Source organism: Echinops telfairi, unplaced genomic scaffold (assembly GCF_000313985.2).
Source record: "Echinops telfairi isolate 266 unplaced genomic scaffold, ASM31398v2 ScPeMD7_7469;HRSCAF=8507_0, whole genome shotgun sequence".
Lineage (NCBI taxonomy): Eukaryota > Metazoa > Chordata > Mammalia > Afrosoricida > Tenrecidae > Echinops > Echinops telfairi.
This window is the reverse complement of record NW_022111372.1, coordinates 35611045-35623980: the sequence shown is the minus strand read 5'-3', so window position 1 is coordinate 35623980 and position 12936 is coordinate 35611045. Positions and strand designations below refer to the sequence as shown.

Here is a 12936-nt window from a genome sequence, read left to right as displayed (position 1 = left end):
ACCATGAGAGCAGCCGAGAACAGATCTCAGGAGACAAGTAGAAGCTTCTGTCTTAACACCCAAAAGACACCATTTCAAATTGAGTTTCAAAACACACAGCATGCGATTGGCTGGTAAAAATATTCTACTTGGAGAATCAGCAGCCGGATATTTTTTCCTTTTTCATCTTCAGTATAACAGGCTTAGCTGGATCTCAGGGGCAGTGGTAGTACAGGGGCAGGATTCTCACCTTCCATGTGGGAGACCTGTGGGATTACAAAGAGACTTTTCCCCAGCTTTGTCTCCCCCAAAGACATACCAAACATTAGGGGCTTTTTGCTAGCATATGGGGGGAGGTCAAATGCTTAGAGACATCCTCCCTGAAGGCAGTCAGTCCCCAGACTATGGTAGGCCCTGCTCCCTGCTGATAAGGACAATAGACTACTCCCTAAAGACTTGCAGCATTGATTTGGTTCCTGTAGGTGGAGTTCACACCCTACTGATAATGGTGCCAGGGAACAGGTCAAACCAGCTCAGTGACAGTCAAAGTTAAGCTGCCATCTTGAATCTAGGCTCCACCCATCTTGTCACATGTATACCCCCAATCCTTCTTCTTCCTATTGTGTGTATACCCTTAGATCACCCCCACTTCCATTACTGTATTACCTATACCACACCCTTTCCTGTGACGCATGTCTTCACCTGTAATTAGGGGGCTTGCATGTCTCCAGAGACTATAAAAGCCTTGGTTAGCATTAAATCTCTCTCTCTCTCTCCACGTGGACCACCAAGTGAGGCTGATGTGAGCATTGCTACCATGAAGTGTGTCTGACTCCAGTATTCCTCTCTCTCTTCTATCTCTCATGCTCTCTATGACTTTTCTATAATATTTACTTATTATCGCTGTACAATTGCACCTACCGGACCCATGATGATGTGCTAGGGGCTGGATTCCCCTTGCAGAGACCCAGGCTCGATTCCTGGCCAATGCCCCTCACGCACAGCCACCCCAGGCCTGTCGGTGGAGGCTTGTGTGCTGCTGACTGCTCAGCAGGTTTGGAAACCCTTTAGAGATCAGATCTACTCTGGGACACGTGGGATCGCCATGAATCAAAGGTGACTCAACAGAGACTGGATTGATATTTCATTAAATGGTTTTTCATGTGCACACACACGTGTGCACACACATGTACACACACAGGCACACACACACACACACACACACACCGTATGACTCCACCTGGCTATAGCTCCTGTTCCTTGTTTCCTCTTAACAATCCACTCAATGTCTCCGTCCAGCGTCAGAAAATATCAGCGGTTTCTACAACACAGCTCACAGGTCACATTACTTAAAGGCATGACCCCTTCAAGCCTCGGCTTCCTCCTCTATAAAATGGGGGTGACAATGGATAGGCAGGTTTTCAAGAGGTGTATGGGACATTCTGCATGGACAGGACACCTCAGAAGGCCCCCATGAATGCTCCCCTCATCATCTTGACTATCGCGTCGTTCAGGACAAGTGTAAGTGCCCGAGTCGCCAAGGGGGGGCCTTTGGGTTTGAAATGGGGTCTCTCTGTCCTTCCTTTAGTTCTCTAAAGCAAGTCGTCCACTCACCTTCAGACCGGATGAGGGGCCCCCAGGATGTCTGGTGGGTGGCAGATGTCTCCTCGCTTCTCAGGGACCGGAAATCATGACAGTTCTGTGGTTTTTAAAGGAGAGAAACTGCACATCAGTGGACAGGATTGGTGAGACTTCTGCTCTTCAGGAGGGAGGAAGATTCCGTTCCAAAGTTTCATCCCATCAGGGTCCCGGAGTCCCGGATGGATCAGTGTTGCTGGGGGCAGAGAGTGTGGGTGAGGCCAGGCCCACGGGCTCTGCCCGGGTGGGATGACAGCAGGGCAGCGGCAGCAAGGGGAGGAGAGCTGGGTCTAGGAGGCAGGGGGGTTGAAGAAGTGGGGTGCACACAGAGTGAGGCTTGGACAGCCCCAGCCACATCTCCAGGCCCTGGTGCTGATGGCACCTCCTTTCCAGGTCTCAGGAGCTGTGCAGGCAGCCCTTTCCTCCCTTGAACACCGCTGTTTCCCTTCAGGGCTGCCTGGCTGGGTGACGCTGTGGAATCTGCTTCCTACATGCTCATTCCAAAAGAACTTGCGTGGTGCTGGGAGGGCAAAGACTGAGAGACCTTTGGATTATGAAATTCTGTGATCTTGTTAAAATTTCATTGGGGGTCAGGGGCAGGTCTTGAAGACATAACAGGGGTCCCTGGGGTGACACAAGCAATGCATGCACTCAGCTACTAACTGCAAGGTTGATGGTGCTAACTCCCTGGAAGCACCTTGGAAGAAGACTGGTGGTGTGGCTGATGGGATTCCACCATGGAGCCCTACCGAGCATCGTCTGATTCGCAACAAATGGGGTCACCGAGGGTGGGAATCAAGGATCAGGAGAAACCAGCTCCTGGAAAAGGACATCACACTTGGCTGAGCAGGGGGTCGGTGGAAAAGAAGAGGACCCTCAATGAGATCGTTTGGCACGGTGGCTGCAGCAATTGGGCGCAAGCGTAACCCCTGAGGAGCCGGTGCTGGGTCAGCCATGTGGGATTCCGTTGTACACGGGGGCGGGGCTGACGGCAGCCTCTAACTGCAGCAGCAAGTCCTTTTAGAATAAAAAAAATGCATTGACGCTCTCTGAGATATTTCATTGCTACCATCTGGTCTTTTGGGTTACCCCAGCTCTACATGCACACGGTACCCGATTCCCTATCAGCGCTCCTGAGGTGATTGTGGGTGTGCTCCAGTTCAGCAGATGATTGGAATCTCGGTGAATGCACTGTATGGAGTCTTTGGGTGGTGCAAATGGACAGCATGGTGAACTGCTAACCCAAAGGTTGGCAGTTCAAATTCACCCGGAGGTGCCTCAGAGGAAGGCCTGGTTATGTACTACAAGGGATAAATCTAACTGGGGATGTATAAGACGCATGCACGGAAAACTACAAAGCACTACTGACGGTAACCCAAAGAGAGTTACACACATGGAGAAGCAGTCAATGATCATGGATTAGAACATCTACCACTGTGAAAATGCCAATACTACCCCAAACGATCCATAACTATGATGAATTTGTCATCAAAATCCCAACAAGGTTCTCCAGTGAAATGGGAGAGATAGGCCCTCTCTCTCTGACGATGACCACGGGCCATGTTGGGGGAGGGCACGTCCTCATTGCTTTTTGTCTTTCTTACACAGGGGAGAAACGACCTGGCAGCAATCACACCCGAGGGAGCACCACTTACAATCACAGGGAGGAGTGTGGGGTGCAGACAAATGCTTAGGAAGCCCAAACACCTACAATTTTGCACGTGGCATCGGGGGATTCCATGCAGATGCGAAGCTTGCAGTGCAGATAGACGATGGAATTGTTGACGAAGGAGAAGATCTTCAGCTTGAACTGGGCCTTGTTGGAGTCCCCGTTCTCGATCACATTGGTGTACGTGTTGGGCACGGGGCAGCTGCAAAGACAGGCCACAGACCGTGCGTGGTCTCAGAGGGGCTCCCTCGTAGCTCCATCTCACCACACCAAAAGCATCCCCACAAGGGCCCAACGGGGCCCCACAGACCAACTACCCCAACAGTTCCCAAGAGGGGGGTGTCCCCTCAGGGGCCCAGCCCCGAGTCCACAACCATCTCAGGGCCTGTCTGGAGAAGCGAAGGTCTCTAAGCAGGCAGCACGCCTGGGGAGGCAGCGGGGCCCAGTGCCCATCCGAGCCCTACCTGTTGTTAATGAAAGCGAACGTCACTGGGTCCCTGGCATTGCTAGAGGGGGTGGCCCAGCACTCTGTGAGTACCACCTTGAGGTCATGGTTTGGCTTATAGAGCCCCACTGCGATCTTGACGTCATCACTGGCAGACACACTGTAATTCTGAGGGATCGGAGAGTCTCCAATAAACAACTGCATCTCCGTGACGAAGCTTCCGGCCCCGTGGAGGTCCTCGATAATGGTATAGACCCTGCAGAAGGTGGGTGGTAGTTAGGACAGTCCTTTCTGTGACTCCCCCCTTTCCAACTCCAAACCCCGAACCAAACCCACTGCCACCGAGCCCATTCCAAGGACCAGGGACTCCATGAAGGGTTTCCGAGGCTGTAAGTCTTACCAGGAGCAGAGAGCCTCATCTTTGTCCCCTGAGTGGGACTGGGGAGTTTGAGAGCCAACGCCTACCCTACAGCGCCCCAGGACTCCCCTCAAAAGGGAAGGGAGGGACGGTTGCCAGCGTGAACTCTGGCTCCCGCGACCCCGCATGGAAAACTGGGCTGCGCGCGGTTCCCAGCGGCTAGTTGTTCAGAAGTGGAGCACCAGGCCTTTCCTCTGAGGCACCTCTGGATGACCTCAAACCCTCGTCCTTTCCGTTGGCAGCTAAGTGTGCTAAGCAGTGCACCACCCGGAGATGCCAGCTATGAGGATGGGCCCTGCAGCAGGTCAAACCCCAAATCAAAGGTGCTCAAGAGGAACCCCATTGTGAAAAGGGGGCCGTGAGGCATTCCACTCACCCCCACTGTGGGGTGTACCCCGATGATGTCAGAAGGTCGTTCCGGAAGGCGCAGTGAACGGGGCTGGAGATCTTCAGGTAATGGACGATGCCGTCTGGGGACAGGTCATTGCGCAGCGTGGTCCTCACCACCGTGTCGGTCATGTTCTGAACACACAGGACAGCATGAGTGAGCCCCTGGGACCCCGGAGGCCACCGGACATGCCTGGGGCCCTGGCCCTGGGTGTGGGTGGAGTTTCTCCTGAAAGCACTTTCCCAAAAGTTAAAAAAACAAACCCAAACCCACGGGCATTTTTCTAACACCCATTGCTGAAGGCTTCAACCTCTCGCTTTGACTCCCCTCTAATTGACCGAAGGGGACAGAAACTGCTGGCTGGCGTGGGCAGAACGGTGTCAACCGAAAAGACACGTGCTACGATGCTAACCTCTCTCCCTGTGCATGTGATCATGTCTGGAAAGAGGGTTTCTCTGAAGATGTTGTCGCTGGCACGTGGCCACCTTGGAATGGGTATGTCCTAATCCCTCCTGAGTGGTGCCTTACACTGAGGAGAGAGACATGAAAACAGCCCATGGGAGGTGACTCCTTGGGAAGGGGCAGCTGAAAGCCATGGACAGGGAGAAGGACTCAGGGCCCCAGAAGGAAGGCGCCTTCCCTGGAGCCACCGAGGGAAGGCACCTGGCCCTGCCAGGGCCCTGCATCCGGGCGCCAGCCGCCTGAACTTGGAGATACTCAAGTTCAGCTCGGTAACTTCTCTACGGGTAACCGCTCCACCGCCAGGGCTCCCGACAGTGACCATTTTGGGAATAATTGGTGAGGATACCGTATTTCACTGGCCGAAGGGGCTTCAAAAAGGCGAAGGGAAAATGGAATGCGGACATAATGGAATTCTCCCACAGACTTTCAGAAGCCCCATTTGCATCTGCACAAACAAGCCTTTGGAGGACTCTTCGTTTGAGAAAGTTCAAAGCCATCAAGAGCATCTGCTGTGCATTCCAGGCGCTCGGACAAGCCCCCCGAGAGAAGCGAGTTCCCAGAACCCCTGAGGAAGAAGCTGGGGGAGGGCTCTCTGCACACTGGGCAAGGAAACCCCACTTTGCTAAAGGCCCACAAAGACCCTGGAACAACAAGGTCATTCTGAGTAAGGCCACCCACCAACACTCACACACACACACACACACACACACACACACACACACACACACACATTCATGGTCCTATCAGTGAAATCACACAGAGCCACCTACTCACACAGACATGTTTATACACATTTACACGCAGACAAGCACATCCATCGGTACACACACCTCTCTGTGCACATACGCACACACACTCACAAATATACACGCCCCCGTGCGTTGACATATGCACATCTCTCTCACACACTCATTCCACACACTCATATCCACATACAGTCACACTCCGAGGTCCTTCAGCCCTGTTGTCTCCTCTCAGCCCTGTCTGCCTGTGAAATCACCCGTAGGGGGAGGTGCCACACACACACCCCGCCCCCGGTGTGGCTCCTTCGCACACACTTCCATCAAACTCTGTAGCGAGGACAGGCACTTGGCTCCCGCCTGGCTTCAGGGTGCAGCCTGACACCCTAGCTCTGTCCTAACCCTTTGGCTGGGTCCCCTTCTCAAGAGACAGAGACCTTGGGATGCAAGGTCTTCCTGGGCCCCCAAGCCAGAGAGGACCCTGGCAGGACACCCCACCTCCCCCCACCCTGCATGCCTGCCCAGTGCTCACGCTCTGCACAGCGGTCCCGCACTCGCTCCAGCCAGCCATCAGGAGCACGTGGGTGCTGTTGCCGCCGCTCACGTTGCAGGGGGGCTCGCCCAGGTACAGGGAGGACTCCGGGATGGCCTCCTGCTGCAGAAAGCGCTTCTGGACGGTGATGGCCACCTTCTCGATCTCACAGAGCACCCTGACGGCCCCTTTCAGCCTCATCCGCTGGGGCAGGCCCTGGCTGGTGAGGTTTGCACCCTGTGTGAGGGGAGCCCCAGTTCCTGGGGAGGTGGGAGGCTGCTCTGTGTCAGGGCCCAGAGAGGACCCAGGAGCCCAAGTTGCATTGCCAGGAGAGTCACCTGCACAAGGAGACAGAGAGAAAGTGGGTCCATGTTTCGGTTCAGGTATGTAAGCCCAACCTTTGGGGGTGGCGGTGGTTGATTTGCATATAGGGACCCACTCTATGCCTGGCAATGCCCCAAATCAGGAACCGTCCATTCAATGCACACACACACACGTTGAACATTTTTACTAGCCAATGCACTGGGCTTGGTTCCTCAGAGGCCGCCACTGTGGACCAAGGAATCCAAGGATCTTTTAATAGTTTATTGAATTTGTCATAGGACTGGGCCTTATGGTCCCTGGCTGCTTAGCCGGACACTAGGCTGGTTGCTGTTATAGAGAGTCACACGAGCTGCTATGGAATGTGGTTAAATCAGATGGCCTTTGGTAGAGCAAAGAGCCTTTTATAATGTAACCCAATGTTGTGACCTGCCATCTAACGTAAGTAATTGCTTTCCACAACGCCATCTAATGTGGTATAATCAGATGATCAGCTGAAAGGGGAGTTCACAAGACAGCGCTCTTGCACACACACAGGGAAGACAAGACACCCTGTGAGGGTCCTCTACAAATCAAGAAACCAAGGAACACGTGGGACTGCTAACAGGGAGACAATCAACACTGCTGAGACCCTGATTTGGAGGCTGAGCCCAGAGCAGTGAGGAAATGCTCTTCTGTTCTATAAAATCCCCACTTGTGGCATTTGTATCATCAAATCCCAAACCAAACTCACTGCCATCGAGTTGATGCAGACCCATAAGGACCCTGTAGAACAGAGTAGAGCTGCCCCTGTGGGTTTCTGAGATGGTAACTCTTTACCGTAGAAAGCCTCGTCTTTCTACCCCAGAGCAGTTGGTGGTTTTGAACTGGTGACTTTTTGGATCACAGCCCACCACGTAACAACTACGGCCCCATATTTGTGTCACAGCAGCCCTGAAAAACTGAGACAGCCCCCGCCTTTCCAGCCTCTCCCAGCTGACTCTGTGTGTGCCTGCCTTGTGGACTTGGTCCAAGTGTCTGACCTCAAGGCCTAAGTTCAGATCTCTAGGCTACAGTCAATCACATTGATTCTTGACGTCATGGGAACCTAGTTCCTACACCTGCTTTCTTCTTATCCCCACAGGCCAGAAGAGCAAGCTGCTGGGTCCATTCAGCCACGTGATGCCCCCCGGGGCAGGCTAGCCCCTGTGGGCCTTGTCCCAACTTCTTTTCCCTCCAGAGACCTGACATATACAGGAGCAAAGACAGCCTATGTGGACTGGCCTCCAGTGGCTTAGTTCTTCATAGTGAGCTGGGCCGAGGCTGCAAATCCTGACAGAAGCAGACTGCCTCATCTTTCTCCTGAGGAACAGCTGGTATATTCGAACTGCTGACTTTGTGGTTAGCAGCCCAACACTTAACTCACTGCACCACCTTGGCTCCTCTGAAGAGGCTCCCCACGCTGCTACTAAGGGGCATTGCCTAGACATGTAAGCCCTTCTCTACTTCCCCTCTCCTTCCCTGGGTGAGGGGTGGGGTGGGGCTTCTTGCCCTGGACCCCCTCTGGTAAGTACCCCCAAGTCACTTGCCTTTGTAAGGTGCTTCTTCCTGGGACCACCACTCACATGCACTAGCTATCAATATTTCCACCCCAATACATACATGGCTGTGTGGGTTAAGGCACTGAACTGCTAACTGCAAGGTCAATGGTTCAAATCCACCACTCCATGGGATAATGATGAAGCTGTCTGCTTCTTTATAGATTTGCAGTCTCAGAGACCCAAACAGGGCAGCTCTGCTTTGTGCTATAGGGTGGCTGTGACTCAATGGCGGTGGGTGGGCTCCCATAAAATATTTACAGGGTGGGAAACCAGAGGTTGGAATCCATTAGATGGCTGTGGGTTTGGGTTTGGGGTCTGTGCGCAACACTGCCATCTTGTGGTCATATCTTTGATCTCGATTAGCCTCAACATCCGATAGCCTGGAACACACCACACCTCCTCAAAGCTCTGCCTCGTTAGCTGGTCACTCCTGTCTCTGGGCTAAATCCAAGCCTCTGCCCAGAGCATCCGGTTGGCAAAGTGGCAGGGACAGACCTAAATCCATTTGCAAAGTCCAGAGGGGTGTGGGTTGTCTTGGTTGGGTGTGAGGGCTCAGAGAGAGCTTGGAAGAAGGGGTCTCTTTGAGCTTGGCGCTGCAGGGGTGGTTGGGATGACAGGAGCAAAGCTCTGACGGTGGAAAAGGCCCCGGTGTGCGGGCAGGGCTGGCTGGCTGGCTGTGGGGCCTTTGCCTCTAATATAATGCATGCGTCCCAGTCACCGTCCCAATTCCTCCTTCTGTTAGAGTCCCACCTGTAACTGTGAGGCCCTTTCTTCCGTCCCATGTCTAATCTAGCTACTGTCCCAACTGTGAATGCCACATTGGCCTTGTGCTAGTGGCCACCGTCATCGGGATGACCGGTCCTTGTGGTGTCTCTGTCCCCTTTAAGACTGAATAAATATCCTCCTTACATTATAGTTGGCATTGGGGTCTCTTTGGTGCCGTCACCCAAGCTCCATCGTGGCACATTTGACGTTGCTGTGACAGCAGTCTGCCTCCTACAGAAATCTGTCTCTTTCCATGGGACTCCAGTCCCTAGGGCCGAGTCAGCTCATTGTCAACACTGAATCTCCTGACACCCCTGAGCTGCCCCAGGGCATGTTGAGGGGGGAAGCTGCTGTGTGCAAAGTGGCCACGCAGAGACGGTTCCCATGCTGCCTGACTGCACTTGAAGACTGAGCCATCGCACACTCAGCCTGCCCGACCTCATGTGCGTACTTTCTCATCATAGGCATTGGAACCTGTGCTTGGAGACATAAGTAAAGCATGCCTCCCCTCCAAAAGTGAGCCAACTCCACTGGGCCTTGATTCCCACGGTTTGATCTGATACGATGAACCCATCCATTGTAAGGTCTGAGTGAGATGCAACACCTTTAGCAGGTCACAGCCCTGACCTGGTATGAAGGGGGTGTCTCTGGGGTGTGGCCTGCATCATTTTTCACTTCCAAGATACAGAAAGAGCCGGAAGCAGCAGAGAGTGGGGAACCTCCATGCCCCCAGGAAAGAAAAGTTAGGAGCCTGGCGATTCCTTGGGATTCAGGGTCTCTGCAACAGGAATGTCCTAGACTCAGGGGAAGATTAACCCCAAGACACCTGGAGACCTCAAGGGACGCTGGGCCTTCAGGTATTCAAAGGAGACAGGAGCTTCCACCAATGCTGATGAGGGAGAAAGCCTTCCCCCAGATGCAGCGCTCTGCATTGGGGCCTCCAGCCATTGTGACTGAGAAAATCAATGCCGTTTATTAAAGTCACCTAACTGTGGTGTTGCTGTTCCGCAGCACGCGTAATGAAGATCGCTACTCCACTGGAGGCTTGGCAAAGACAACACACGCATAAACACATACACATGCGTGTATGCGTGCACACAATTAAGAAGCTTGCCCAGGACAAAGAGACTGCCCTTATTGGTAAGTAGGCACTTTATATGTGAGTGCAATTGAAGGACAAAGATGGGACCGTTTTTCAGGCCCAGGATGATGAGAATTATTTACCTTGACAGGGTCTCCCAGGATACTCGACCCAGAAGTCAGGGTCCACTCCTGCGCAGCTGCACGTGAAGGACCCCAGGGTGTTCCAGCAGGAGGATCCGGGCACACAGTCATCCTCGCCGCCTTCACACTCGTTGTAATCTGTGAGACAATTGCAGAGCACAGCCCAAGAGCGTCAGTGGGGCGGGCAGGACGCTGTTCTAAAATAACTCTGCCCATCAATGTCTTTGACTGTACACTTGGGTCCACGTGGCGATATGTTTCCGTAGGGAAAAGTTCTAGGAGCAGTATTCCAAAGGCAACCAGGATGAGCACTTTTTAAGCTCTGACACACACTGTCAACCCAACTTCTAAGAAGTTTCAGCACTTCCCGTTTCCACCAGAAATGTATGCAGCTGCCTGGCCTAGCATACTGTCATCAGTATTATTTTAAAACAAACTAATAGACAAATACCTTTAGCATAAAATGGGCAAAAAGAATAATGTCTTTTAATGTGTCTGTCTTTGGCTCTTTCATTCCTACATCTTTGTGTGTTAATGGTGTTTCTTCTTTTATTGGCTATCTGGGTCTTCTGCACATTTATTTGACCTATTTTTCATATTTTAGTATCAATTTATATCATCTCATTATATATTTAGGATATTAATTCTTCATCAAATGCTTTCAAAGTTTTTTTTTCAATCTAGGTAGCCTTCGTATTTTATTTTATTTGCTATAAACGATTTGCATTTTTACATAGTCAAATATCGCAATCTTTTCCTTTGTAAAGCCATTTTTCATCTGGTTTTAAACTCGCAAAATCCAAGTCTACCTGTAAAATGCTTTCATCTGATTTAGGGGAGAACTCATAAAATAAGATCCGGGAACAGTGGTTTTCAAAGACAAAGGAATGGAACTTCCAAACACTGCTGTGTTAGCGTCCAGCCAGTCAGTTCTGACGCACAGAAACCCGACGCCCCACAGCATGATCCCGCACCATCCTCCAATGGCTGTGTGCTTACGACCAAGACTGTCAGCATGGTATCAAACCACCTCGTGGAGGGCCTTTCGCTGCTTTGCCGACCATCTCCTTTACCAAGCATGGTGTCCTTCTCCGGGAACTGGTCGTTCCTGATAATGTGTTCAGAGTCTGTGAGATAAAGTCTTGCCATCCTTGCTTCTAAGGAACACACCTTCCCCAATACAGATTTGTTTGTTCTTCTAGCAGTCTAAAGGACTTTAAATACTCTTTGCCAACACCATAATTCATATGCACCAATTCTTTACCATTTCCCCCGCTCATTGTCCAGCTGTCACATGCATGAGGCCACTGAACATACCATGGATTGGGTCAGGCACACCTTAGTCCTCAAAACAGTATCTTTACGCTTCGAAGAGTCTCCTGCAGAGACTGACCCCATGCGATGTGTCATTTGATCTCCTGACTGGTGCTTCCATGAGCATTGATTGTGGATCCAAGCAAAATGAAATCCTTGATAACGTTGATCTTTTCTCCACTTATCATGATGCTACGTAAGGATCCAGCTGTGTGGATTTCTTTACCCTGAGTTGTAGTCACACTGAAGGCTGTCAGGTCTGATCTTCAGCAGTAAGTGTTTGCCTTTCGGGGAGCAAGGTTGCAGCATCTGCATATCACAGGGTGTGAATGAGACTTTCTCTGATCCTGATGCCCGCTTCTTCAAATGCTCCTACTTCTGGATTGTTTGCTCAGCATTCAGACTGAGTATGCATCATGAAAGGATATAACCCAGATGCACGCTTTTGCTGCTGTTAATGTGTGCAGCATCCTCGTGTTCTGTTTGAACCACTGACTCTTGGTCTATGTCTAGGTGCCGCAGGCGCACCATGCTCTGGAGTTCCCATGCTTCGCAAGGCCATGTATAGCTTGTTAAGGTCCACACCGTTCAATGCCTTTGTAGAGTCAATAAAACACAAGTAAACATCTGTCTGGTGTCTTCTGATTTCAACCAAGATCTCTCTGACATCAGCAATGATATCTCTCACTCCACTTCCTCTTCTGAACACAGCTCGGATCTTTGGGCTCTCCTTGTCAATGTATTGCTGTAACTGTCTTAAAATATATTCAACAAAATGGTACTTGCATGGAATATTAATGACGTTGCTTTATAATTTCCACATTAAATTGGGTTACTTTCCTTTGAAAGGGGCATACATATGAATCTTTCAATTGGCTAAGTAGCTGCCTTCCAAATTTCTTGGCAAAGATTAATGAGTGCTCCAGTGCAGTATTAGTTTTTTGTTAAGCATTTTAGTTGGGACTTAGTCCATCCCTGGAGCCTTGTTTTCCACCACAGCCTTCCTTCGGTGCAGCTTGGGCTTCTTCCTTCAGTATCATCGGTTCTTGATTATATGCTACCTCTTGAGATGGTTAAATGCTGAGCAAGTCTTTGGGGTACAGTGACTGTGCATTCTTTCCGTCTTCGTTTGATGCTTTCCTGAATGGTTCTATATTTTGTCCACCGAATCCTTCCAGTTTACGAGAGGCTTGATTTTTTTTTCCAGCCTGAGAAATACCAAGCTTCTTCTTCCCTTTTTGCTTTCTAAATCCAGGTCTTTACATATTTCATTATAAGGCTTTACGTTGTCTTCTCAAGCTACGCTTTGAAACACCTCTTTAACCTCAGCATTTCTTCCATCGGCGTTAGCTACCCTACATTCGAGAGCATGTCTCACTTCTGTCATTCATTTTGGTCTTTTATTTCTCTCTCGTCTTTTTTTTTTTTTTTTAGGTATGTGATTTTTATTATCTTATTTAA

The 12936-nt window shown here is 50.9% G+C and overlaps 1 protein-coding gene across 1 annotated transcript in view; it reads right to left on the bottom strand.

The window, feature by feature from the left end:
• The window catches only part of UMODL1 (uromodulin like 1), an 80992-nt gene that overhangs the window by 5223 nt on the left and 62833 nt on the right, over positions 1 to 12936 (bottom strand). The window contains exons 16-21 of the mRNA XM_004697315.2: positions 10162 to 10299; positions 6272 to 6609; positions 4526 to 4671; positions 3751 to 3987; positions 3329 to 3488; positions 1594 to 1678 (exon numbers count right to left, since the gene is read on the bottom strand). Of these exons, the coding sequence (XP_004697372.1) occupies positions 1594 to 1678; positions 3329 to 3488; positions 3751 to 3987; positions 4526 to 4671; positions 6272 to 6609; positions 10162 to 10299 (1104 nt within the window). The remainder of the gene's footprint in view (positions 1 to 1593; positions 1679 to 3328; positions 3489 to 3750; positions 3988 to 4525; positions 4672 to 6271; positions 6610 to 10161; positions 10300 to 12936) is intronic.